The 25,650-nt window shown below is 39.6% G+C and overlaps 1 protein-coding gene and 1 long non-coding RNA gene across 2 annotated transcripts in view; one reads left to right on the top strand and one right to left on the bottom strand.

The window, feature by feature from the left end:
* LOC117812623 overlaps window positions 1-19,718 on the top strand; it is a 45,997-nt gene extending 26,279 nt beyond the window's left edge. The window contains exon 2 of the long non-coding RNA XR_004631261.1: window positions 19,057-19,718. This is a non-coding gene — a long non-coding RNA (uncharacterized LOC117812623). The remainder of the gene's footprint in view (window positions 1-19,056) is intronic.
* The window catches only part of LOC117812621 (gamma-aminobutyric acid receptor subunit alpha-2-like), a 177,431-nt gene that overhangs the window by 17,839 nt on the left and 133,942 nt on the right, over window positions 1-25,650 (bottom strand). The window contains exons 6-9 of the mRNA XM_034683510.1: window positions 19,039-19,121; window positions 17,266-17,409; window positions 9,676-9,828; window positions 2,154-2,359 (exon numbers count right to left, since the gene is read on the bottom strand). Coding sequence (XP_034539401.1) covers window positions 2,154-2,359; window positions 9,676-9,828; window positions 17,266-17,409; window positions 19,039-19,121 — 586 coding nt within the window. The remainder of the gene's footprint in view (window positions 1-2,153; window positions 2,360-9,675; window positions 9,829-17,265; window positions 17,410-19,038; window positions 19,122-25,650) is intronic.

The raw sequence follows: 25,650 nt of genomic DNA, 5'->3' as shown, positions 1-25,650 counted from the left end.
ACTTGTTAAGTAAATTTATCTTAAATCAAGTGATTTAAGTCATTTTGAATAAAATGAGACAATTTCACTTGGTAAGATTTTGAGTTTTTGCAGTGCACACTATGTACGTTTGAGGTTGTCCCTTTCATATTGAATAAGTTGCACTGCTCTTGTTATCGTCTACTATAAACATTTTAAAAGCAAACACAGTTCATGGCACTTATTTAGACGTCCTGGCAGGAACTGTTGCTGAACAAGAGGGCAGGTTAACACGCATACTCATGAACACACGTCAGGCCTCGCTCCAAACTGAATAAATGATCCGAGCCCTATAAACGAGAGCAACAAAACAATAAAACAGTCTCCAACAAATAAGTTTGAGTCCTGCTTTCCATCTTCAGTATCCTGATGGAGTCGATGCGAGTTCTACAACACTGCTCACAACGAGCTCTTATTCAGTTAAGTACCACACACCAATTCGCCCACGTGGTTTTATTTCAACTCGCATTTCAGCGCATTTAGCTTTCATCTGTAACCAAAGCATTACAGAATCAGGAGGTGTGTGTCTTGCTCATATTCAGCAGTAAAACCTCAGCCCACACACACAGGTTGTAAAGTACTGGTTACCTAACTGTCCAGACGCTCACTATTGGTGCAGAGAGCATTGGAGTAGCCATCAGACTTCACTCCTGCTGCCCTGCCTCACTCTGCTCTCCTGTCTGTCACCTCTTGAATCGTGCTCGTGGTCAGTTTTTGGTTTTGATGTAGAACACAATGTTTAAAATCCCCATCATTGATAGATATCACCCATCATGACTGCTGTTTTTAAAAGTGTTAATAAAAAAACGAGTTCCAGAATGATCAATCAGGTTAAAATGTTTCAAAATGCATTCAACATAAGGCAAAGTAAAGAGGGTAAAAGTTTATTTTCCCTTAAGTTTCTCACATTTGAAGTCCAAACATGTGGTTGTGTGTGCCGGCTCTCTTGCTGTCAGTAATCAGTCTGACTTTATAAACTCCACATGTGGTTCTGCAAACTGTGCACGCTATCAAATTGGATGCTCTTCTTTGACACCTTCTCAAAACTGTGAGAATCTGCAGAGGTAATTGAACCCAGAAACCATCTGGGCAGAGCACCCATTAATTATTCATAGATGTATAGTGTCTGACAGTAAGTAAACATGTTATAGCCTGCTGCTCATCACTGCCAATCAAACAACATCATGAACACCTGAATCTGCCTCTATTGTTGTCGGTTGCTGGAGAGAATTGAGCCTCCTTTTGAGGTAAAGACTGAATTAACTCTGCTTATTTCAAACAATCAGGGATTCCATTCTCTTTGATGTGCCAACTCTGATACCGTATCATGTTCCTAATCTATTTCATTTGATAGAATAGTTAGAAAACATCATGATGAATTAAAGCACTGAGGTTATCATCAGGTTTTATTTATGATACTTCATCAAAACTTTAGAGAAAAGCATCTCCTTCCTACAAAACAAACTTCAGGCCTCAAAATGAGTCAGCCTTTAAAAAAGGACTTCAGAGGACTTCTCAGTTCCAGTCTGCATTTTTAAACCGTTCAGACATTCAGATTCTGTGAGCTATGATATATTTGATGTAATGCTAGAAATGAGAAAGTTGGCATCAGGTGATTTATGTTTAATAAGGCACACTCCTGTTTTAGTCGGTGTGTTTTTAATGCAACGACTGGATGTGGGGATGTCATCTTTTCTGGGAATAAGGAGCCTACACTGACTTTAGGATGAGCCTTGAACATATGCTGCCGTCATAAATCAGGGCCAGTGTCTCTGGGAGTTTACCTCGGCTTCTTCTCTCACTGCTCCGCCCTGCTGTCCCTGTTCCATTTGGCTGTTAATGAATAAATAAAGCCCCTCTTTACAGTCTTTATAGAGTTCTCCGGGCTGCTTTGAGGAGGGAACTTTCTATCAGTGTTTCCAAAGTGCAGTTTGCCCTCATCGCGCCTCCAGTGTAAACTGAGGACTCACTGAGCAGCTTTTTAACAAAGTTATCTAATCAGAAGGAAGCGTACATTTTATCTGGAGTTTAATCAGCAGAAAAAGTGGACAGAGACTCCTTTTTTGGGGTTTTTAGGACCATTTTTTTTGTGGTTGTTAATGTTGGTGCAGCACAAAAGTGCAGGAATCACTCACCCTTATTTCCATGCCCTCTTTTTTGCCATCCCATGCCCAGCTGCGCTTCGTGAAGTAGTTGACTGTGGCAAACTCAATCAGGGCAGAGAAGACAAAGGCATAGCACACAGCCATGAACCAGTCCATGGCCGTGGCATAGGCCACCTTAGGAAGGGAGTTTCTAGCACTGATGCTCAGGGTGGTCATGGTTAGGACAGTGGTGACCCCTGAGGATGAAATGAAAATGTTAGTAAAAAGAGAAACACTTGAAGGACAATTCAGTTATTTTACAACCTGGGTCAAACCCTCAAATTGTCACTTCTAAAAACATTTGGTTTCTTCTTTAAAGGTTTTGGAAACTGGGTATCTGCATGCAGCTTGAAAGCCTGGCTGTGATGGAAAAAAATACAAATGAGTTCATTTGCAAATACAGTTAACTCACTTTTGAAAAATTAAAAAAATGTTTCAAAACACATTTTTTTTCTAATACTAGCTTTTGGTATGATCAATCCACTCTGAGGTTGGGCGGCTTTGACTAAGTCAAAAAGACTTGACTAATCAGAGATATCTTGAAAATCTAACTTATTAGAAATCTATATCAAAAAGCAATGTTTTTTTTTTTAATTTATAAAAACTGAGTTATCTGTTTTTGCAAATGAACCCTTCAAATATTATCTGAAAACTCAGTTTAATTAGCACCTTCTGAAATCTGAGTAAAAAGTACTCATGACTTTTAAAAACCCAAGTTCCCAAGCAGATCATTTAGCTGTTGAGACCATTTCTCAAGACTGTCCATACATATTCCTATTTACATTGTTAGTAGCAATATTAGTTGTTGTTTCCTTTGGCTTTTTGAAACAGTGTCGTCATGATGAAATTTAAGCTTTAAACTGGTTCAAGTTTCTGTTTCAGCTCAGTGATATTTATGGTGATTTTGGTGAAGTTTAAACAAATGCACTAATACTGTACTGTTTTCAGCATAAAATAGAGCTCTCTCTCTAATTGAATTAACTGGTGCATAAACTTAGTGAGAACATTGGGTCAGTCCTGCAGGTTCAAAGTGAAAGGACGTCTCTCTGCTCAGAGCAATGAACCATTCTAAAGAAAGTTTCAGGCTGTATTTGTGTTCAAATCATTGTGTCACATAGATTTTCATCATTAGATTTCCAATCAAATCGCTGTGCCTTCTGGAGTTTTAAGGTCCAGAGTGTCTACAATAAAAGACATCAATAGTAGCCCATTAAAAAAATGCGTCAGTAAGACCCAAGCTTTAAAAACTCTGAATGTCCTTTTGCCTCAAACACAAACAGAGACAGATGAGCCGTTGTCCTCGCACATTTGGGCCAAGCCATCTCAAATGCAACCCCATCCACTAAAATTAATTAATCTGGAAAATCCAGTCCCTGAGAGTAAAAAACTTTTTTTAGAAACTTTTCACCCATAATTCCACTTCCTCGCCTTCACATTGAGTGCTGCTGGGAATGAAATGTGGGTCGGACAATGGTCACCCATCCAAGCACATAAAAAGCAATCACATCATCTGTTCCAGCCTATCTCCTCTGATGAAAAATAGATACACAGTAGGCTGCAAAAAATGGGTATTGTGTCGAAGAACAGAGGAGGTCAACTCATTTCAGAATGTCATGGGTGAGAAATGATCATTTGTGACAAAAGATTGATAGGTAACTATTGGATTTCTTTAAAGGACAGGAATTGATTTGTTTTCTGGTGTGTTATTTTGGATAACTGGACAGATTTTTGACATCTTTATTCTGCTTTGTTTCAATTAAAAAAACAAAACAACTCACAAATTGAATAATACGAAGATATGGAGGTGGTTGAAATTTTTGTGTCAACACAAAGTAGGAAATGGTGATAAATCAGAGATGGTACTGATACACGATTGATCTAAAACATCATAAACTCCAAGGAAAGTGATCGATTTAAGGCTGTTAATCTGCCCTAAAGTTCTCGAGGGATCAGAAAAGATAAACCAGTCAAAGTTCTCATAAATATTTTAACATATAACCACTAAGAACACCGTAAAGATGCTAATTTGAGCTGATCAGTGCAACCACGTGAACAAGTATGTGATGTGAACACTGCTGGGGGAGCTGTGTCCTTCACAGTCGATCACTGTGCCTTCAATCAGTGCACTGTGACAAAATGACACTGATGACAGCTCCTCTCTTCATGTGAAGGAGAGATCTCTAAAAATTGAATTTATTGGGTGACTGAAATGTGTTTGTACAATGGGAATGTGTGTGTGTGTGTGTGTGTGTGTGTGTGTGAGAGGAGGGAGCGGTTGTTCAGAAGAGTGATTGGGGGAAAAGGACTCTGTAACAGCTCCTCATCAACATGAAACCCTGGTGTTTGCATGTTATTCTGCAGCTGTTGTACAACATGTGGGGTACTTCATGACGACGTGTGCTTAATGTCTGAATCATAATGCAGAATATGCAGCTCACACAGAGGTTGGGGGGCACTCTGATAGATTATGCAGCACAACAACAACAACACTTGAAGGATGAAGCAGAAGGACAAATGACTTCTTCTCTAATCCGAGCAGACAGTGTTCTTCACGTGGAGGGTGCACCATGGACAAATTACATCCATTATTCACAGGACACAGGATACGCCGCTCTCTTGGTTTTAAAATTCGGCTCATTAGCATATTACATACAAAATTTTAAATAATGATAACTTGGAAGCATAAAGTAGGTCAAATAATCTGGTGTCTTCTAGAGAGATGTTTTAGGAACAGTTTCTGTCTTCCTAGTCACCCTGAGAATCCTCTCAGAGCTCCTGAGTTACGGCCAAGTCCCATCGGATCTGTGTCTGGTCCGTCTCCGATCCATCACGGCATGGGATTTGATAGGTTTCCATTCTAGTCAATGTGTTAACTCCCACTGGATCCGCTCAGTTGCTCTCCGGCTGCGTCTCTGATTCGTCAGGACGGAGGCCTCCGGATCAGATACACACTTCTATTTTTTCGGAGCACGACGCATACATTTCCAACAGATTTAAATCAAGCTAGACAGGAAGTCAAGCACCAAAACAAATTAAAAATACTTTACTTTCAGAATAAAACACTGTGTTGTCGGCAGATCGTATTTCACTTAACTACAACTACAAACTGTCATGATGATCGGAGCCAGGCCTGAAATCAGCAGGTCAGAGGTTTTTAGAGGCCAATAAAGACAATTTGGATGAGGAGAGGGGTTGAATATTCATTAGGGTCACATCGATGTATCGATTTATATTCCTATGATCCAACTACATTGCTCTGTGCTCTGCAAGTTGGCCTTCAGGACAACATATATCGATCTAAGATTGTTTTAAAAAGTAATAAATCGATAGTATCGATACTAGGAAATAACACATTGGATTGGCGAGTGAGAAATTATCAAGCCACCATTGCGGTCTAGTGTGTGGAAACACTTCTGGGATTGTCCAGTATAAAGGTATTTATTTCAGTCACACTGGTTGGCTTAAAAGTTACTGAATCGATTTCAAGTCACTGAATCGTTTCGGATCGTATTGTTCTAAATTTAATTTAAACGTATCGGCAACCACGAATCATGATATGACTCAAATAGCTCTTAAAAAGAATCGCTACACCCCTAATATTCATTAATGCAGTAATTACCGCAAGAAAACCTCGGTCACATGACTCCAGCTGTCTGGTGGTCCTGCTCCGTCCTACGTTCTGAAAACACAACCAGTGGATGTTGACGGATGAGAGAGCGCAAGGAGCTGGACTGCAGCGGATTGGAAACGGACCGGACACAGGTCTGGTGGAAGTCCCATGTTAGTTTAAACTTTTTTTAGCAACGAGTCCAAGCTGGGGAGTAATTTAGGAGCATAAGGGACAGAAACTTTTATCTTGGTGATCAGGTGTTCTCTCTAGGTATTACACATTCTTTCAAAAGCTGCAAGTGAGGGCACCGTTTGGCCCGGCAGAGGCTGTGGTACTCTCTGCTGCAGTTGTTGGTTTGTCTCCTGTCCATGACTGCTTCCTTTGTGTTTTTTTTTTCAACTTTCTGCTCCCCATGTTTCCTGTCTCTTTCCAGCTGTCAGATCAATGAAGGCAAAAGTGTCTCAAAAACAGAGAAAAAAAAAGGTGCGACTAATTGCTCCAGAAAGAAAAAAAAAAAAACACTCCCTTTTGTGATACAACAATAGTGAATTAGTTCAGCCTAATAATAGAATCAGATCAGATACTGTGTTTTATTATTATTTAGTATAATAAATACACAGTTGAATACATTTTAAGCTATACTTTACAGGTACTCTACAAAATCTTTGAAAACACATGCCCACTTGTGGCCTCTTCTCATGTTGATAGTTATAGCAGTGCTTCCCTTGGCAGGCTTGCCAGTTATGTCTGCAAACCATCTATGATTGCTATCAAAGATTGATAAACAATAGTATGATGACCTGCCCTTATGTCTCTCTTAAATGCATTGATTGCAGTGCAGCGTTGTGTTAAAAATGAAACTTCTAATGCCTTTGTTTTAATCGTTTTGTGCAGCTTGTTGCTCCAAATGTTGTTCAACACTCTTAGTTTTGTAAAGTCATTAAAGGGCAACTTGCAGGTTGGACATGTACCAAAGTGAATCAAATGATTTTGACCGCATTTATTAACAGATTATATGCATTATTACACTGCAGTGAAACGTTTTATTTACCTCTGCATCAAAAACAGACTGTGACATGATGAGAGGGACTCCTGCTGATTCAGCTACCATTCATTATTAATGAATATGGATCTAAATGCCAGTTTTGTCATTTAAGAGGATGAAAATGTTTATTCATATGAACATGATAGACGCGAACTTATAACCACAAGCCTGTGGAAAGTCTAAGAGTGCAGAAAAACAGGAGATATAACAGCCATAGGAGACTATAAGGTGAGGTGCAATGAGTCCCAGTTGGGAATGGTAGCAGGTGTTGTGGTGTTAGCTAACCATATTTAATGTCATGTTGTTGGTGTATAATGACACAGTGAAGATACAGATGATTAATAGAGGAGACGAGCAGATCCATATAACATGGATCTGTCTGTGTAGCTGTCATTGCCATGCTTTATACCTCACTCAATAAGGGATGCAATCTGTCATGTATTTACACGTCCAGTCCACTTAAACAAGATCAAAATGTCAACATGCTTTCAGTTTTCTCCTTTTTTTCCTGTCTTGTAAAGGCTGATGTAAGTTAGGTGAGTGAGAGGGAGAGAGAGAGGGAGAGAGAGGGATGATAGTCTCCTCATAACTTGTTTTATGGGTGTTTGTGGAGGAAATGTCAGCCCATAGTTCCAGCCTCCTGCTACTGCACATTGAGCTACAGCAGAGTCGGTGAGTCCCTCTGTGATGATAATATGACAGGATGTTGAAAAGCAGACACTTTCCCTCTAAATTTGTGCCTTTATTTCTTGTAAAACATAAAAACAATGATTCACTTTTCTATCAGCTATTGTCAGAAAAAGTATAAAAGTTGTAAAATAATCGAACCTGCATGTTGCTCTTTAAAAACAAGCCTCACTAAAGCTCACCTGTTGTGAGGGACAGAATTGCGCGTTGTACTGTTAAATTATCTACATGTTGAGATTACTTTCATTTCCAGCGATATTGTGGTGTTGCTTTGGTTTGGAGATGTGGGTGGAAACATGTCCACTGCATCATCGAATCTGAAGGGACAGGAAATAATGGGAGTACAAATAGGGAGGAGGACATGCAGTAAGGGGTTGTGACTGGGAGTCGTTCCAGTTACCGCTCTGACGAGGACGGTCATCGTCTTTTCACTATTTCCTCCTCAGCTTGAAGAACTCCTCAGCCTCTTTAAAGTCCTTTTCACTACTCCTATGAACTTTCTTAAGGGCTAAAGGCATTTTTCGACCGGAGGAACTTTACCCCGGAACTACGTGCGTTTCGACCGGTGGACCTAGGGTCTAAATTTAGTTCAGGGGTAGATAATCTCCCCCCTAAAAAGCCCCTGCTAGGGGGGTAGTACTTTTTTGAGGGCCCCGGGGCTTTTGGGGGGCAGGGCCTGCAATGTTGAACATGTCTGATTGGTAGATTAACCGCAGTGTTTTTATTCCGCCCGCCGTCCACAAGAACATCACACACATCTGTGATTCACTTGATTTAGCAGCTTTGTAACAGTAGTCTTCTCTCAGCCCACCGCAAACGTGTCTCTCCTGTTATGGTTTTAAAAGTGACCCTGTAACTGGAGACCTTCAGCTGATGGTAACAGTGTTTGTGGAGTTTACACAGCTGTTGAAACAGAGTGAGTTTTAAGATTCAATATCCTCATCAGATATTCAATGATCGTCGAAAGACATTTATGAGGGACGCATCTGGCTGAAAGTCTCCAGTTAACAGGGTCGCTGTTTAAACCAAAACACCGGTCGATCTCTGTCACGGCTTTTTTAGTTAAAAACTATTTTAAAGGTGTGTTGAAACCGCTTTGCTACTGGCACTTATTTCCTCTCACGTGTTGATTCAGTGAATCCATCTGTGATGAAATATAGCATGATCTGAAAACAGTGAGAGCTGAGTCTCTTCGTGCTAACAAGCTAACTGTTGTGATACCTGCCAGTCCGTCTGCTTCTGTGGTGTCATCTGTGATGAATGGCATTCGTCTTTCTTTTACTGATCTCTACTGGTCTGGTGGTGTCGTATATTTACTTTTTTCCCTTCCATACGTCACTGGCCTGATTTGCACAATCTACCCGGGTCTTCTGCCCCCCCAGTCAAAACGCAGACAACAATGGGGGGGCACAGAAACCTTTTAGTTCAGGGTAAAGTAGTTCTGGGGGCTAAAAGTCCCTGGAACTCATGGTCGAAATGCACCTTAAGATTCTTTGTGAATTGCTTATCTTCACCTAGTCTTATCTTTTTAAGGGGAAATTCTTAGAAAACGTCAACTTCAAAGAATGTTCTTAGAATTTCATCACCAGGAGCAACTCTTTTAGGAAGCTTCACAAACGCATCCACTGATCCTCTGTCACTTCTTCACTGTTTTTTCCTGCAGACATCGCATCCATCGAGTCAATAGAAGCTCTGTATTTTCAAAACTAATGTTCACATTGCTTCGATCTCAGTGAGTGATAACTTTTCAAACCTGCCTGACCGTCTTTATTTAGTCAACAAAGCAGCTGAACATTGTCTTCCAAGAGATGCAGCACTCCATCTATCACCTGCCTTACACTTTCAATTTAATATTTTCCAGCTTTGCTTTGACTTGTCTTTGATGAATGAGTGTTAGAGGTAGGGAACTGTCAATAGTGTGATAAAAGCTGTGGAAAAATGAATGGCTCCTTCATGCCTATGTGCACCTGAATGCAACGAGCATCGTTTTGAGAATTGGAACATTTTTTAAGTCGACTTATTTTGCTGAATCATCTGCTGATTTCAACTAAAAGCAGCTCTGCATGTTTTGCTCTGATACCTGGTGAAGCTCCACTGAATGCTCCCACATGTCCCAGTAATCACTTATTGCTGTTAGTTAAGTTGTGACATAAACATAGGATGGCACTCACCAAATACAGTGCGAGCAGGAACCGATTCTCTGTTGAGCCAGAAGGAGACTTGAGACAGAATGACAGTCATGATGCACGGGAGGTAGGTTTGAATCACAAAATAGCCAATTTTCCTTTTCAAATGGAAATATGTAGTCATCACGACATATTCTCCTGAGGTAGAGGGGAGGGAAACACAGAAAGAGATGGAGAGAGACACACAGGGTCATAATTATTAATAGGGATACACCCTGTTGGGAAAAACATGCGCTGGAATATTCAGAGTCAGATCTATTAAAGAAGAACATAAACATGTACACTGTCAACATCAAAGTGCTTCATAGGATTGTTTTCAGTGCCGAACATGAGCCATTAAAACATATGAAAACATAATGTTACTTAAATGTTTGTGAAAAGACACCGTGTGCTCTCAAATAATCCACAGACTGTGTTGTGCTCTTTGTGTAAGAAAAATAAAACACACACGAGGAGCTCCAAAGAACAGGAATAAAAATTCACACAACACATTTCACTTGAATGTTTTAGTGAGGGTTTCAAGATGCAGTTGTGCTTTCTGTGAAAAGATAGTCATCATGAAAAAGTGGCATCTGTGCAAGAACACTGAGGACGCTTAGGTTTCAGGGGAGACCTTGAGCTGAGGCACAAATGTTAAGCAGAGGGTGCTGAAGTTCTGGAAAATAAGAACAGTATGAAGTCTCTACTTTTACAATGAGCATGAATCTGACACTGTTACACATTTAACAAGTACATGATGAGAGAAAAGTGTCCAATATGGAAGGGATAATGTGTTGTACTCCTACAGGGTGAGACAAGACCACGACCCAGTTTTGGGGTCTTGACTCACCTGCTCACTGTATGTTTCCCCCCTTATTACCTGGCTACCAATTAAAGACACAAACAAGCTGACACAGGCCACGGTTACATGATGTTTTTTAATTTGGAATTAATTATTGAGAATTAAATAATTTGGAATTAAAGTATTCTCCTTCACGTTTACATTGAAATGGTAATTCTGAGTTGAGGTTTACATTGAAAACACGTTTAATCGTCTTTATTCAGTTCCGCTTCAGTTCTGGGAGTTGAGAAGGGTTCTGATTGGACAGGGGCGGGCGTGACGTATTTACGTCTACCGGAAGAAAACAGACTCCAGTTCCTGCTTCTTTTATTTTCGGTTACAACATGGAAGACCACACAATAAGTACAATTAGACGCTACAGCTTTAAAAAGGTCCACATTTTTATGCTTCCGTCCATCAACTCTTTTCATGATGTCCATTTCTTCTAAGGCTCCTATTAAATAAATAGTCTCAGCTCAAGCCCATGCTTGCTTCGGGTGGCCAATCCTGGAATATGTGCCCGCCAGCGCGGAATATGTGCTTAATCACAACAGGACAAGGGAACGAGCCTGGGCAGAACGACTGGAATTAATTTAAAGCGGAATGAACGTATACATGAACGAGGAATTATTCAATTCGGATTTAAAATCAGAATAAACCAGCCACTTACTTCGGATTTAATTTTAATTCGGAATGGTCATTTTCATTTCGGAATTAGGTGTTTACAAGGTCATTTTTAATCTTTTTAAAGAGAATTTAATTTTTATTCTGAATTGAAGAGGAATTAAAAGTCTCATGTAAACGTGTAGCCACTAAGTATCAATCTAAAGATGACTGATTTAAAAATTATATATCCATACAGCTAAAAGAAATAGTCCCTCAGATTTGATGATTGGTAGCACTTCCATGGAAACAGTGAGCCTCAATCACCAACTGTTTTTCAGAAGAAATGTTGTTCTTGAAACCCACTACTCGAGACCCACTAGTGCAGTTTCTAAAAAGATTAATTTACCAAAGTGTTCTCTGTGATCCTGAATTTGGGGAAGAACAAAATCTAAGACGCTCATTTGATTGCTGATTTGTCAGTGCAAAAATAATTTATTATGTTGTGTTTTCCGTAATTTGGCACATTTGTATTATAAAAATAATAATAAATACATTATTTAGTTGTTATTAGTTCAATTGGTTTGTGATTTAATTTGCACATTTCTGGCATCTCTCTACTTCTCTTCTGCTGTGTGCACATGACACTGCAGTCTCTCGCCCTTCTATGGGCAGTAAAGGGACTTATTATTGAGAACATTGAGCATGAGCTCCAAACTTATGAGGACATGGCATTCATCAAGAGAGAGAACAATTCTGCAGTTTAAGAACTGCTTCATGAATCTCTTAGAACTTTTCTTCAGAACAAATTTAGGAAAAATCTTAAGAAGATTTGCCACTGGGGACAACAGTGGAGAACAGTCTAGCTAAGTGCATAGTGCTTCTTAAAGAGCTGGGTCTTTAGCTGTCTTTTGAAAGTATAGAGGGACTCTGCAGATCGAATGGAGTTGGCCAATTCATTCCACCATTTAGGGGCAACAGAAGAGAAGAGTCGAGCTAGTGATTTTGAGGCCTTGTGTGCTGGAAGCACTAGGCGCTTTTCAGAGGCTGAGCGTAGCATGCGAGAAGGGCAGTAGACCTGGATGAGGGGTTCCAGGTAAACTGGAGCGGTTTTGGTTACTGCTTTGTAAGTCATGATTAGAGTTTTGTATCTGATGCGAGCTGCAACTGGAAGTGAGATGAGCAGGGGATTGACATGAGCTGTCTTAGGCTGGTTGAAGACCAGACGTGCTGCTGCGTTCTGGATCATTTGCAGAGGTTTAATTGTGCATGCAGGGAGGCCTGCCAGTAGAGAGTTGCAGTAGTCAATGCGTGACATTACAAGAGCTTGAACCAGGAGCTGTGTTGCGTGTTCTGTCAGGTAGGGTCTGATCCTCTTGATGTTATAGAGGGAAAAACGGCAGGACCGAGCAATCGAGGCAACATGAACCTTGAAGGTTAGCTGGTCATCGATCATGACACCCAGATTTCGGGCAGACTTAGTGGGCATGAGATTTTGTGATCCAAACTGGATATTGATCTGTGGGTCCATAGTGGGACTGGCTGGAATGATACTAAGCTCAGTCTTGGACAGGCAGCATAAAGGCAGTATTTGTTTAAAAAAGGAGTGCCTCAGAGTTCTTCTTTTAATGATATGTCTAACTGAAGTTCTCCCAATCTAAATAGCGCCAAACAGTACCACTTTTTTGAGGAATAGCTCTTTTCTGTGAGAATCTTTTGATGTATTATTTTAAACAGGATGCTCAACACTGGATCCTTTCTTCTTATCTGTTGTTCTGATATTTTCCATCTTATTAGCTAATTGCCAGTGCCAATTCAACAACATGCACATGTTTTTTCCACCTAATTGCAGAGATCATCCAGTCACTCTCAGCTGTGGTAGAATTATCATCTGATTATACTTAATGTTGCTGTGATGTCCCACAGGCAGACTCAGACTTCAAATTCACTGCTTTTAAAAAAGTACACATAAATGTGCAAAAAAGGACAAACTGCCTCATATAAGGTCACATGTAAATGCAGTTTTTATTTTTATATTTATATAACGTTTTTAAAGGTGCACGCGGTATAAAATTACCAAGAATGATAAAGCGAATATCTGATGAATATAAATGAAGCAGTGTGGTGTCAGCTTGCCATGTTGGCAGGAATTTTAATTATGAGATGATGCTGTTTTTTATTTTAAAAGCCTTTATTGTCTTGTACAAAAAAACATGTTTCATAAATGTGCCTTCCTTTTAAGTGTCTGGGCTGGAAAGTGTCTAGGTGTGTGCAAAGGACGAGAGCAGAAATGCTACACATCACTTTTCAAAGAGTGCCAAGCCTTCAAGTATTTATTTGAATTACAGCCTCACATTTCTTCACTGTTCATGTGAAGGACATGTACCTGCATCATGCTAACCCTTTGTTGTCGCACATTTCTTTCAGCTAAGATGATGTCACTGTAGGCAGCAAACGGACAAACTCTGAGCTTCCCTAAGCACCAGCTCTCATTGCCATGTCTGTAATCTGTGTCGCACAGATATGAGAAAAACATTTCTCGCATCCCCCGAGGTGTTTTTTATTTTTTCTGAGCAGATACTAACCAGAGCTGAACTGTCTCAAATCCTCCCGCTCCCTTGACTCACTGCAGTCCATTAAGTTTAAAGTTTAAAGAAATTAGATTTTATAACATCCTGGAGCTGAACCAGCTTATGAAAGAATCTTTTTGGTACTTGAAGCAAGACTTTAGTAAGTGTTTCTCCTTTGTAATACTTCTGCAATTCTCTCGACCTCAAGTTAAACCACAGAACAGCACAACAATAAAGATGAGCCTACAGAAAGTGCCCTCTGTAGAGTTATACAAGTGCTGTTATTTCAACAGTTTCCACACTTTCTGCATCCTAGTAAACATCCTGAGTGTCATCTAACCAAGCAGTTCAGTCTCCAAGCACACATGAGGATGTGTGTGACTTTGACTGTGCAGCCGCACCAGCTATCTCAGAACCCATCAGCAATCATTGTCTATCATCCAATGCGATGAGATATCTGCCTCTGGGAATGGATGCCAAGTTTTCAGCAAGTTCTGTGTAGCTAGTGGTTAGCGGGTAACGATTAGCATTACACAACTTCCAGCCGAGACTTTTTTGTGTGTGCTGCGTTTACGTCTGCAACGCAACCCATCATTCCTGGCTCATTACCTGTCTCTGAGTTTTGCCCCTTCATCGTTTTAAAGAAGTTATCAGTTCAACAGTAGACAGTGAGTTAGACTGAGGCCTTAATCTGGCTGGCTTCAACAGTGTGAGCCCAAAACCAAAACCAAATCTCTTATAGTTAGCTTTCAAATGAAGAGTCTTAAACTTGCCAAAACAACATACATAAAAAGTACAAATGCTGCTTTGTCAGGTCAGCCCTCATGAGAAGAAAAAATTAAGTTTGCAATTTTGTTGCTGGAAAGGAGTTTGGTTTGATCGTCTGTGATGGATCACATGTAGTTAAGAAATCTAAACACTGATTACCTTTCGCAATGCAGCGTTGAGCAGATTTGTCGCTCAAGTTGAAGTTTTTGATCATGAATGGTTTGTTTCTGGACTTTCATAAAGATATCTGTTTGTAGAGATAAATCAATCATGGCCCAACTATCACCAGTGGAAGCCGAGGTATCATCACAGCGGTCTGTGTTCTGCCTGGTTTTCTGCCACGCAGGCTGTTTTTCCTACATACTGTACACCCAAGACTGCTCATACATTATTGGTCAATTTTACTCGGACTATAAACATATGACAAATGGAAACCAGCCCACTTCCAGACCCCTGACTACAGGTTTTATGTTCCCAGGTAGAATCTTTAAATCAGATTCTACATAAGAATTATCAATCTGATAATCGTACTGTGCTCTGAGTCGCTGCTGTAGACGCTCCAGACTCCTGCTGCTACGGGCGTGCTGGACTCCAGTGCCAGCGGCTACTACTACTACTACTACTACTACTACTACTACTACTACTACTACTACTACCCGTCTCATCACCATCATCGCTCTCTCTCTCTCTCTGTCTGTCTGTCTCTCTCTCTCTGTCTATGTCTGTCTGTCTCTCTGTCCTTCTGTCTCTGTCTCTTATTCTCCTCTCCCTTTTTACAACCCCAACTTGGTGGAGGCAGATGGCAATCTAACATGAGTCTGGTTCTGCTCAAGGTTTCTGCCTGTTAAAAGGAAGTTTTTCCTTGCCGCTGTAACTAGCTAAATACTGCAAGGTGCAATGCTCATGGTGGATTAAGATGAGATAAGATGGAGTCCTGTCGGTAAGAGGGGACTGGATCTTATGTCTGTCTTGGTGTTGGGTCTTTGTTAATAATTTAACATAGAGTATGGTCTAGTCCTGCTTTGTTTGTAAAAACATCTTGAGATAACGTTTGTTGTAATAAAGATTGATTGATTGACTGTAGAGTAGAGATTCTATGTAGCATTCCATCTGCAGCTTTAATGTAGTCATTTTTAACCCATTACATCCCGGAGTAGCTCCCCTCCATCTGTTTCAAGAAGTTGTCAGTAGACTGTATGTCACAGAAAGGCTTAACTTACACTAACATGCCTATTTATTTTTTGACTACGTTCTATTCTCGACATTTACTCCAAATTTGTTGGTCTTAGGCTTACCTAAATAACGTCATGATTAAGATCTGAAAGAGTAAAAATGCTAACTTTGATTATTTCTGACACCTTCTAGAGAGTTGGGGAAAGTAACCACTGATTTGCTTTTATAACACAACAGAAGGCTGCTCAAGTAAGATTTTTAAACTAGAACAGTTTGTGAGATGCACTTTCTGTTAATAGTGATAAATTGTCACCTAACTAATTACCTAATTGCCACCAACAGATGCCAGGATGATGGCAGTGTTTTATCCTGCCTGCTTTTGCTCTCCACTTTGGCTGCTTTTAACTGCATACACCAAAGCCTGGTGATGTGATTGATGAATTCTACTTGGACTACAAACGTAATACAAACAGAAACCTGACCACTTCCCATACTAAAAATGCAGACCCCTGACTGCAGACTTTATATTCTTATGTAGGATCTGTAAATAGAGATTGCCCCATCATTAAACAGCTTCAGTACAGAAATTCAGTCTCTGAAAATGTAAAGCCCAGAGGCTCAGTTTGAAACTATTCACTCTTTGAGTAATTAACAACTGACCCTCTGAAGCAACCTTTTATCTTTAGCTCTGCACTAATCAGAACTTCACTGGTTATCCAGCTGTCTTCTGTTATCTACAGCTGAAGATTGATGATTTTATTAGCCTGATAGATCTATATCAAAATTATGTGGTTGCTTATAATTTCTTGTGCATGATAACAGATAATACACATTAAAAAATAGCCCTCTTTATTGGGGTGGTTGAACTGTATTATATATTCTCAGATAACTTCTGTAAATTGTTCATTGTTGCAGCTCCTACCTTGTTGTTTCATCCGTTTATGTTAAAGCACTACTATAGGCTTACAGGGGGAATAAAGAGAGACTGATGTGATTGTGTGCGACAGATAAAAGGTTTCTGCAGCAGTTTTGATGATGAGACTTTCACATCAAATGAATACGTAATCAACAGCATGAGCTGGCACATTTTCCTTTAATTCTGTGCTTATTAAAGTCGGCTCTGGGTTATAGCCCAAAACCGAATAGAAAATAAGACTTTCACCTCTGGCACACCTATTCATATTATCTTTGTAAATATGCTGAATGGTTTCCAGAAAATAGAGATGTCATCATTTTCTCCATGGTTCCTAATAATGCATGAATCCTGAATCCAAAATGACAAAAACTGGAGGAAAGTGCAGACTGTCAGTATATAAGCAACACCCAAATAAGATGGTATATGTTGCCAGAAAAGAAGGAAGTAAATTAAATTTAGTGCTCATTTTATGCAGGAAAACACACAAGAGTATGTTTCACAGGTAGGAGTTTAATCCCACGATAATCTACTTCTGTTTCACAGTCTGCTCGATCCTCTATCAAAACACAATTTGTCATGACTACAAAATCCATCAAACTGCAGTGCAATGTTGCTTGTTTGAGCATCTTGTTCACACTACAGGCAAACCCTCTAAACACAACACACCAAATCCTGTTTAAAGTGTTTTACGCAGCAATCAAGGCGGAGGATGGCAGATAGTGTACCTGTGCTGGAACTGATGGTCTCTTTGCCGATTACGTGTCCCAGTAAGTCGTACTGGTTCAACCGGGAACCGTCCTCTGCCACAGCCACAGACCTCTCGTCTCCCTGAGTCCACAGGTAGATTACCTCGTTATTGGTGTAAGCATCTGGAAGAAATAAATGGTAGAACAAATATTTAGGAATAAACATACAAAATGAGGTACTTTTTAAAATGTTATTTTCCTTTGTCGTTCAGTTAGAGATGGAGGCCTGGCTTTGGGGATGGCAGTGTTGGCCATTTTAGTTAGGACTTGACCTTGTGTTTCAGTCTCAACAACTATTTATTTTTTCTAAGAAGAAGTGCCAAAATACTCAGAACTTCTTGTTCAGTCTTGTTTTTCTTGAATGTCATAGTGTGAACCATAGCTGCTATAATTGAAACAGGAACGATTTCTTGTTGCATTCTATAGTTTGCTGTGAGTCCGGTTGTCCAGTGCTGGGAGTGGGTAGCCTTAACTGTAGAGCACCACACCATGCTATCTGCAAGGGGAACTCATTTTGACATAACTGGTGTTTACAGCACAGTCGTCGCTACTTTACAGACTGACACAACAAAAATAACACTGCAGAATGTTGGAGCCCTGGTTCCCATAATTACTTGTACTGGTTCTGTTGCTTGTTTCCCTTTTCAAAATAGATAACCTTATGATTATCTTAGAAATGCTTGGGAGATTTTCTTGATAAATTATCTAATGTTAGGAGCTTCCCATTAAAAAAAAACTTTTTTTCCCAGTCAAATATTTTGCCTTGCTTTAATACGGTGTCCCTGAAGTGCAAATCACAACGGCAAATCAGAATAAAACAACGGCAATTGGGAATAAACCATGTCCTTCTGGGTCAAGGGATAGACTAGTCCAATAAGCGATGAGTCATGCCCCCCGAGGATACCTACTTCTTCCGGTTGGGTTAATGTCGTAGTGTTTTTCTGATTTTCTGTAGTGTTTTCTGAATTGTTGTTGTGTTTTCTTTTTTACCGTAGGGTTTTCTAATTTGTCGTGGTGTTTTCTTTTTTGCCGTAGTGATTTTCCGATTTGTCGTGGTGTTCTCTGATTTGTCGTAGTGTTTTCTGATTTGCCCTTCAGGGCCACCATTCTTTAATCCCTGATGACTTTAAAGAGGAAAAGTTTACAGGGGAGTTAATACTTTAAAGCTATGAGAAAACAATTTTGTTTAATATGAACTACAACACAGTATTTTTCTGTGTTTGTAGCATTGAACCTTGAGAGTGCAGTGAGGCTAAACCAGAGTCAGCATCAGTATTGCACATGCTGTCTGAGTGGGAGCACAGAGGGAAAAATCAGCTCTGTTATCAGAGAGCTGAAAACTCTTGCTTCTCCACTCCACCGACTGTCATTGAAAACTGTTAAGACTAGCTGCTTAAAATCAGAGTGCTACCATCATTAATTGATGACATGTTAGCATGTCAGTGTTAACATTAAGCTAATTGCTCCAGGGTAGTTCAGCCTCACAGAGCTGCTAGCATAGCTCTTTACTCTTGAAATAGGTCAAGGGAACTCTTTTGAAGCCAGCAGTGATGTACTCCTGTATGTTACTGAAAGAATCACTCCCTCTGACAGATGTCCAATAAGTATCATATTTTTAGTGGTGAGTGCAGTTTGAGTTCTCTGAGGTGTTTCCAAGATGTGAAAGGTGAAAAAAAACAGTCACCACTGTGTCTGTCATTTGAGATTGAACTGTGTTTTTGTTGTGACTTGTGACCATCTGGACTAACTTACAACTTCCAAATTTCAAAGGACAGGCGTGTGCATCCATCGGGAAATCCTCCAGGTGCATGGGGCACTCAGCGTGAATGGTCAACCTGAGGGGGCAGAGAGAGAAAACAGCCCACCAGTCAGACTGCAGGATGGCTGAGGCGGCCAACACAAACACATCATGGCACATGTCAGCAGAAAAGCAACACATGGCATTTTTAGACTGAACTTACACTCAGACATGATACCCATGTTTTTTATATGCTGAGGCCTATTAAAAATATATGTATTACAATTTAATAACTACAGACGTAACGGCACAGTGTGAAAACAACTCTGGCACTCTGCTCCGCTCAGCCAGCAGTGGTAACAACAAGAGTTCAGCTGACAAATAAAAACTCTCCCTAGAGTTCCAGAGTTTATTTCATTTGGGCAGACGATCGAGCCATAAAATGCACTCCGTAAGTAAACAGAGAAATTATCCTTATTGTCTCCCTCATACATGTTTAATCATCCATTTGATTAAAATGCTGAGTTCAAACAAAACAGAAACCCATAAAACCATCTTACAGTGGACCTAGTTCTCATAAACAGAAAACAAACTGGGTTATTGTAACTTAATTACAACATTTTATAGTCAATGTATCAAGTCAAAACTGTGTACTGTGAGACTTTGGTGTATAAAGAGCATATATGAGAGTAAATGTCGTTATTTGTGTTTTTGTGTAGTTCAGATTCATGAATCAATCAGCTACATTGAATATAAAGACTTAAACTTGGACGCCTTTGTACAAATCTCGCATGTGCAAAGTAAACATTTGAGATGACGTGCATAGAGGGAGAGAAGTACTTTTAATGATCATCTCAGTTGGTACCACCATCATAAACACTGTTTCATGTTGCAGAAAAGGGCCACTTATGAAGTTTTTTGCAGCCCCAGTATAAAAAACTCCAAACATAACGAACCACTTCTACAGACAAACTTATTGTTTCTAATTAACCGCTTGTGTTGCAGCTTGCAACAATCCTGTGATCCTTGTTTTTACACCCTCTTGGCTGCTCTCTGGTGCTGCCTCATTACTGATAAGTGGCTCAGTAACTACGCAAATGAATGCAATACACCATAAATCAAATGTGAGCAATGCACTGCTGCATATCATACAGCACTTAAACTGGCTACTAATTGACCAAATTCATCTCTTTGCTAAGCTGTTCAGACACTCTGACATAAAGGGAACATAAATTAAATAAAAGATTACAGATAACTTCATTAGAAAGACATCAACAGCAATGCAAGCTGTTTGTGTGATGACAAACTTTGTATTTCATCTCAAGTAAACGAGAACAAGAGTCTACTGCCATGCTAGTGGTTTGTGGACCTACACTGAAATGATTATGATGAAAGTGCAAAAATGCTAACATATACAATGTTTGCCATGTCCACCCCTTCAGTGTGACATGCTAGCATGATATTAGCATTATTACCCGGCTGCATGGAACACTTGATTCTGATTATTTAGAACTATGATGGCCCTGAAGGACAAAACAAATGCACAAAAGATGAAACACTTTTACAAAGTTGGAAACAAATTTAAAACATTTTTACATTTTATAAAACAAAATTACAAAATCAAAACACTTTTACCAAGGCCAAAACAAATTTACATTTAAGGAAACAAATTTACAAAAGAAGAACACACTTTTACAAAGCTGGACCCAATTTTACAAACGATGGAACACTTTTACCGTTAAGTCTGACTCCTTTTAGCCTGACTCGGTTTAGCCTGAGGCTATGAGGTCTGAGGCCGTTTCATCTGAATTCTGACACATGATGAAGGTTTTGCGGAGATATGACGGAGCTTTTCCAGAGACATGATGCTTTTTCATCTGAGGTCTGATACCTCTCTCTGAGACCTGAGGATGTCCTAATATGTAAACCATGTCCATCTCTGTTTGGTTTCTCTCCATCAAAACAAACTAAATGACCCCTCACTCCATCACTTCCGGTATTTGGTACATTCCCTTTCCGTAAAAATGAAATGCTAATTTGTTTCAGAAATGGTAAAAGTGTTTCATCTTTTGTAAATTTGTTTTCTTAAATGTAAATTTGTTTTGGCCTTGGTAAAAGTGTTTTGCTGATATACTTTTGTTTTATAAAATGTAAAAATGTTTTCCAAAATGTAAATTTGTCTCCAACTTTGTAAAAGTGTTTCATCTTTTGTACATTTGTTTTGTCCTTCAGGGCCACTGAACAGAACCCCATGACAACGTTTTTAAATCCGTAAAGAAGAGAATGGCACATTTCATTTTCTCAACCTGTTAACAATGTCGCAAAAATATTGGCCTCAAGAGTCCGATTCCTGTTCACTCTGTCTGGATTCTAATTTGCGTAACCATCTGCTCATCATACATTACCTCTTACGTAAATACGTAATAAAATTGTAATAAATAAGTTTTACAGACATTGTATCATAGCACAGTACAAACAGTATATATTTTAACTTGATGATGAAGCCACATGAAAAGTTAGAGAACAGTAAATTGTCATAATCCGGGGTGCATGATGGTCCAACATAATCAAAAGAAAATTAGACACTAATTTTAGCCAACTTCTTGTTGCAGCTAAATTAGATAAGTTTTATCCTCTGGGAAGCCTTAAAGGGATATTTCAGTTTTTGTGAAGTGGGGTCGTATGAGTTACATTACACTAGTGCTCCTGCTAGCCACAGTGAGTGCCGGTGAGCTCTTCCCCTTTAATGGGAAAATTCCCAGAGGACTGGCAGGCAAGCTAGGCTACAATTCTCTGTGGACGGGGACACCTATTTCGCGTAATTTTGCTTAAGTTAAGAAAAGATGGTCCAGGCACTCATCCCGGTGCAAACGCATGCACCAGTAGAAAAAAATCTGAGCTATTCAGTTTGCCGTCAGAAACCCCCTTTGTTTTGGCGCTATTTTCGGACGCACCTTGCAGACCGGTGGTCTTCCGCTGCATGAGCACTGATACAGAATTGTAGCCTAGCATGCCTGCCGATCATCTGGGAATTTTCTTATTGAAGGGGAAGAGCTCACTGGCACTCATTGTGGCTAGCAGGAGCACTAGTGTAATGTAACTTATACGACCCCACTCAAATATCCCTTTAAATGTCAATTCAAAATGAAATGGCTGTAGATTCAACAGTTGTTGACACTACAGCCTGGACCAAATAGTACACCAATTGACGATCCTGTTCTTATGGTAATACTGATGGCCTGACTGGAGAGCCAATGTTGATTGTGTCCAAAACCATTTGCTCATTTACTTCATAACCACCATGAAGTTCAATGTAAAGGACTATCAAGAGAGCTCATCCAGAAAATGAGAAAACACTCAAACTTGGGTCATGTCCTCTGATTTTTGTTTCCCTTCACAAAAGGCATCCTGCCATTTAGTGTTTGACCAACCACTTTATTTACTGTAGATACTTTGAGGTCACTATATACAGTACAACATTTCAAATAATACACCACTGAAAACATATTTTCATTTTTCTGTGTATTGACAAATGTTTAATCTAACAATATTTAAGAGGTTTGTGCTTGAAGGCAGCATTTCATCTTCTGTAGCTGAACAGCAGTGAGTGCTGAGTTGGGCATCATTTGTTCAGTCGAGCCTGATTTTATTTGAAACTTTTTCATCACTTTGAACTTCTTATCCCAAATGTGGCTGCACATTTGTTTGTTTTCATTAGTTCATCAACTACTAAGACCAGTTTGAGGATTTTAGAAAAAATAGATAAGTTCTTGAAAAGGGTTCAAACCCAAAACAAAAAACACTGTTTGAAGAGCACACTTTCTTACTTCTCATAAATTAACTCTCCCTATCGGCGAAACAAAATTGCTTTTGGTAAGCCCAAAGGAATTTGAGGTAAATTTAGGTGAGCTGAGAGTGAATGATAAATACTCTCATACAAAACCAAGACTGCAGCAGCACTGGCAGACAATACAAGCTGCCTCATTTCAAAATAATGATGTAATCCGGCAGAGCGAGGCCCTTCACAGCGTCTGTCAGTTCAGAAGCTGCAGACGTGCTGATTAAAGAGATTTAAGCAGTTGTTAAGGGGTTATAAAAATAGATGGATTGGTATTCTAAAGATCAATGTCTTTAAGGTTTTCTTAGGGAAAATTAAGCTATAAGTCTTTTCTTTTTGTGTGCTACCGTTTGCCTCAAACAACACAGAAAAAAACTTTAATCTTGACCTGCTTCAACTCATCAACCAGTTTCAGTCAAGTTTAATTTGAACACCTGCAAAACTTTTGCAAATACTTACTGAGAAACAATTCATATTGGCCTTAGACTTTTGAAGATGTCTTATCTTGTATCACATAAAGAAGGATTTGTTAAAAATAATAACTTAGTTTTTTAATTCCTGAAACAAAGGAAAGAGTCTCAAAACCCTATCATGTATGCAACACAAGAACGTTATGAATAAGGGAATGTTTTGATTGGATGCTTGAAAGTGAATAAAAATGTAGCTTCAAACAAGAACTGTGATGACTGATCTGCATGTTTAAAAAAGACTCAGATTATGGATTTGGATGTTAAGATTAAGTAAGATGAAGAGAAAGCTGGTCATCTTCTATCTCTTTTTTTAATCTCTCCTTATGAAACTGGGAAGTAGAGGAGTTTGAGCATACAGCTTAATCCAGCTGGGACGGACTCGAGCCCATACAGGCTTCTCACCCTAGCACCTTTTGCCCTGTCCTCCTTCTAGCACCTCTCAACAGACTTCTCTCTGATTGTCTTTTCTTTTCTCTTCTCTCTTTACATGTGAGTATGATTGGTGATGGGAGTTAGCATGGAGGGAGGTGGCTGCCAAAGCAAACTGTTAAATCTCCTTGAGGTGGCCTAATCTGACACAACACCAGTAAATGGTAGCTCCCACTTGTTAACCTTGATGATGTGTTGGCTCTCGCTGTCCATGTAGTTCTTAGGTTGGGCCGTGGGTCCATTGGGGTCAAATGGTAGGGACGGTGGTGTCAGCATTGTCGATACCTTAAGTTAACATAAATGAGGCCTGTATGTTGGAGATGGCAGGGCCATTAAGGGCCATTTGGTAGGCTCACTCCTCACCAAGCCCTTATGCTTTCACATTAGGGGACAAGCATCTTTGGTTTATTTCAAACTGACTGCTTGAATTGAAATGTAGCTTCAACCTTGAGATGTATTGACTGATAAGAGTGTTCGAAAAAAGGCTGTTTACTTTCATCAGACTGATGTTTATCAACAAAATTTCCTGTCTTGCCAAACATTTACTTTCACTTTTTTGTAAACATGTCACTCATATCACACTCTTACTTTTTACTTTCTTTTTTATTGTTAACATGTCAGACCTTGTAATACTCCATCAGGGTTCAGATGTCTGTCCTGGCCTTGGTAGAGCTGCATCTTCATTAAATCTACTCATGTGAGACTACAGAAAAATGATTTCATTATTTCATCCTCAGCACTGAAAATCAATAATGACCTTGCTGACGAGCATCACAAATGTAATTCTTTTCAAGTCATTTAAAGCTCTGATGCAAAGGTGTGGGTAAGGCTGATTGACAGATTCATTGATCAACAAAATGTGTTGAGACCAGTGAGTTGTTCTCGCTCCAGTCCTGTAGATGATAACACCCACTGACTGTCAGGATGCTTCTTTTTATCGCATATTTTAGGAACGACACACGCACAATAGAAATCTCTGATGCAGTCATTCTTCAGTGAGTTGTGTGTTGTCAGTAATGAAACAATCAGATAGTCAATGATTGCAAAGATCCAGGTAGTTTGCGGCAACATCTCCTCAGAACTTTATTTCGAAACCTGACTGTATAGTTTGTAACACCGTGAGGCTGATGTGCTATTCTACGGGAAATTATTCAGCTACTTAAATATCAATGCGTACATTTGTGTCTCTCTGGCAAAATAAACTAAGTTTTTGGATATACCAAAAACTTTTCATCCAGTACAAACATCAAGTTTCAGTTTGTCCAATGCTTTGATAAATGATCAATTCATGCAAGCCTAATGAAATTCCAAAAAAGAGGTAGAAATGACAAATTACTTCATTAACTTCACAACTAGAAAGCCTCCTGCGGTGAGTCATCGTAACTTCACTTTGAAGGTTTTATGTTCAAATGTAGAGAAGACATTTTATCTTAAAATCATGTCATGTTTGTTGATGCACATTTCCTCAGTGCTTTTAGAAAATTAGATATCTTTGGAGATAAAAAAAAGTTTGTTGATTATAATAAGTCTGTCTAATAATTTGACTCCAGTCTCTCATAGCCTCATCCTGCATCATTCAGTAAGTGAGGTACACTCATGTTTGGTGGGATTGGTGCCAACAGTTTCTCGCCTTTCTCTTCCTATTTTATTCAAACTACCTGCCTTCATGCACAGCCTCTAAATCTTGTACACACAGCTGTGTTTTTGCCCTTTTTAGCAAATGTTACACGTAGGGATGGGTATTTCAAGCCAAAGTACTATTCGATAATCATTGGCATCTATTCAGCGAATATTGAAATAACCCCCCCCGCACGCACGCACGCAGGCACGCAGGCACACACGCACGCAGTCGCATTACAGCGGCAGGACAAGATGCTGCTAGTAGCGGG

Source organism: Notolabrus celidotus, chromosome 5 (genome assembly GCF_009762535.1).
Source record: "Notolabrus celidotus isolate fNotCel1 chromosome 5, fNotCel1.pri, whole genome shotgun sequence".
NCBI classification, from domain to species: Eukaryota; Metazoa; Chordata; class Actinopteri; order Labriformes; family Labridae; genus Notolabrus; species Notolabrus celidotus.
Note: the sequence above shows the minus strand (reverse complement) of the source record. Positions and strands in the feature narration are given on the sequence as shown.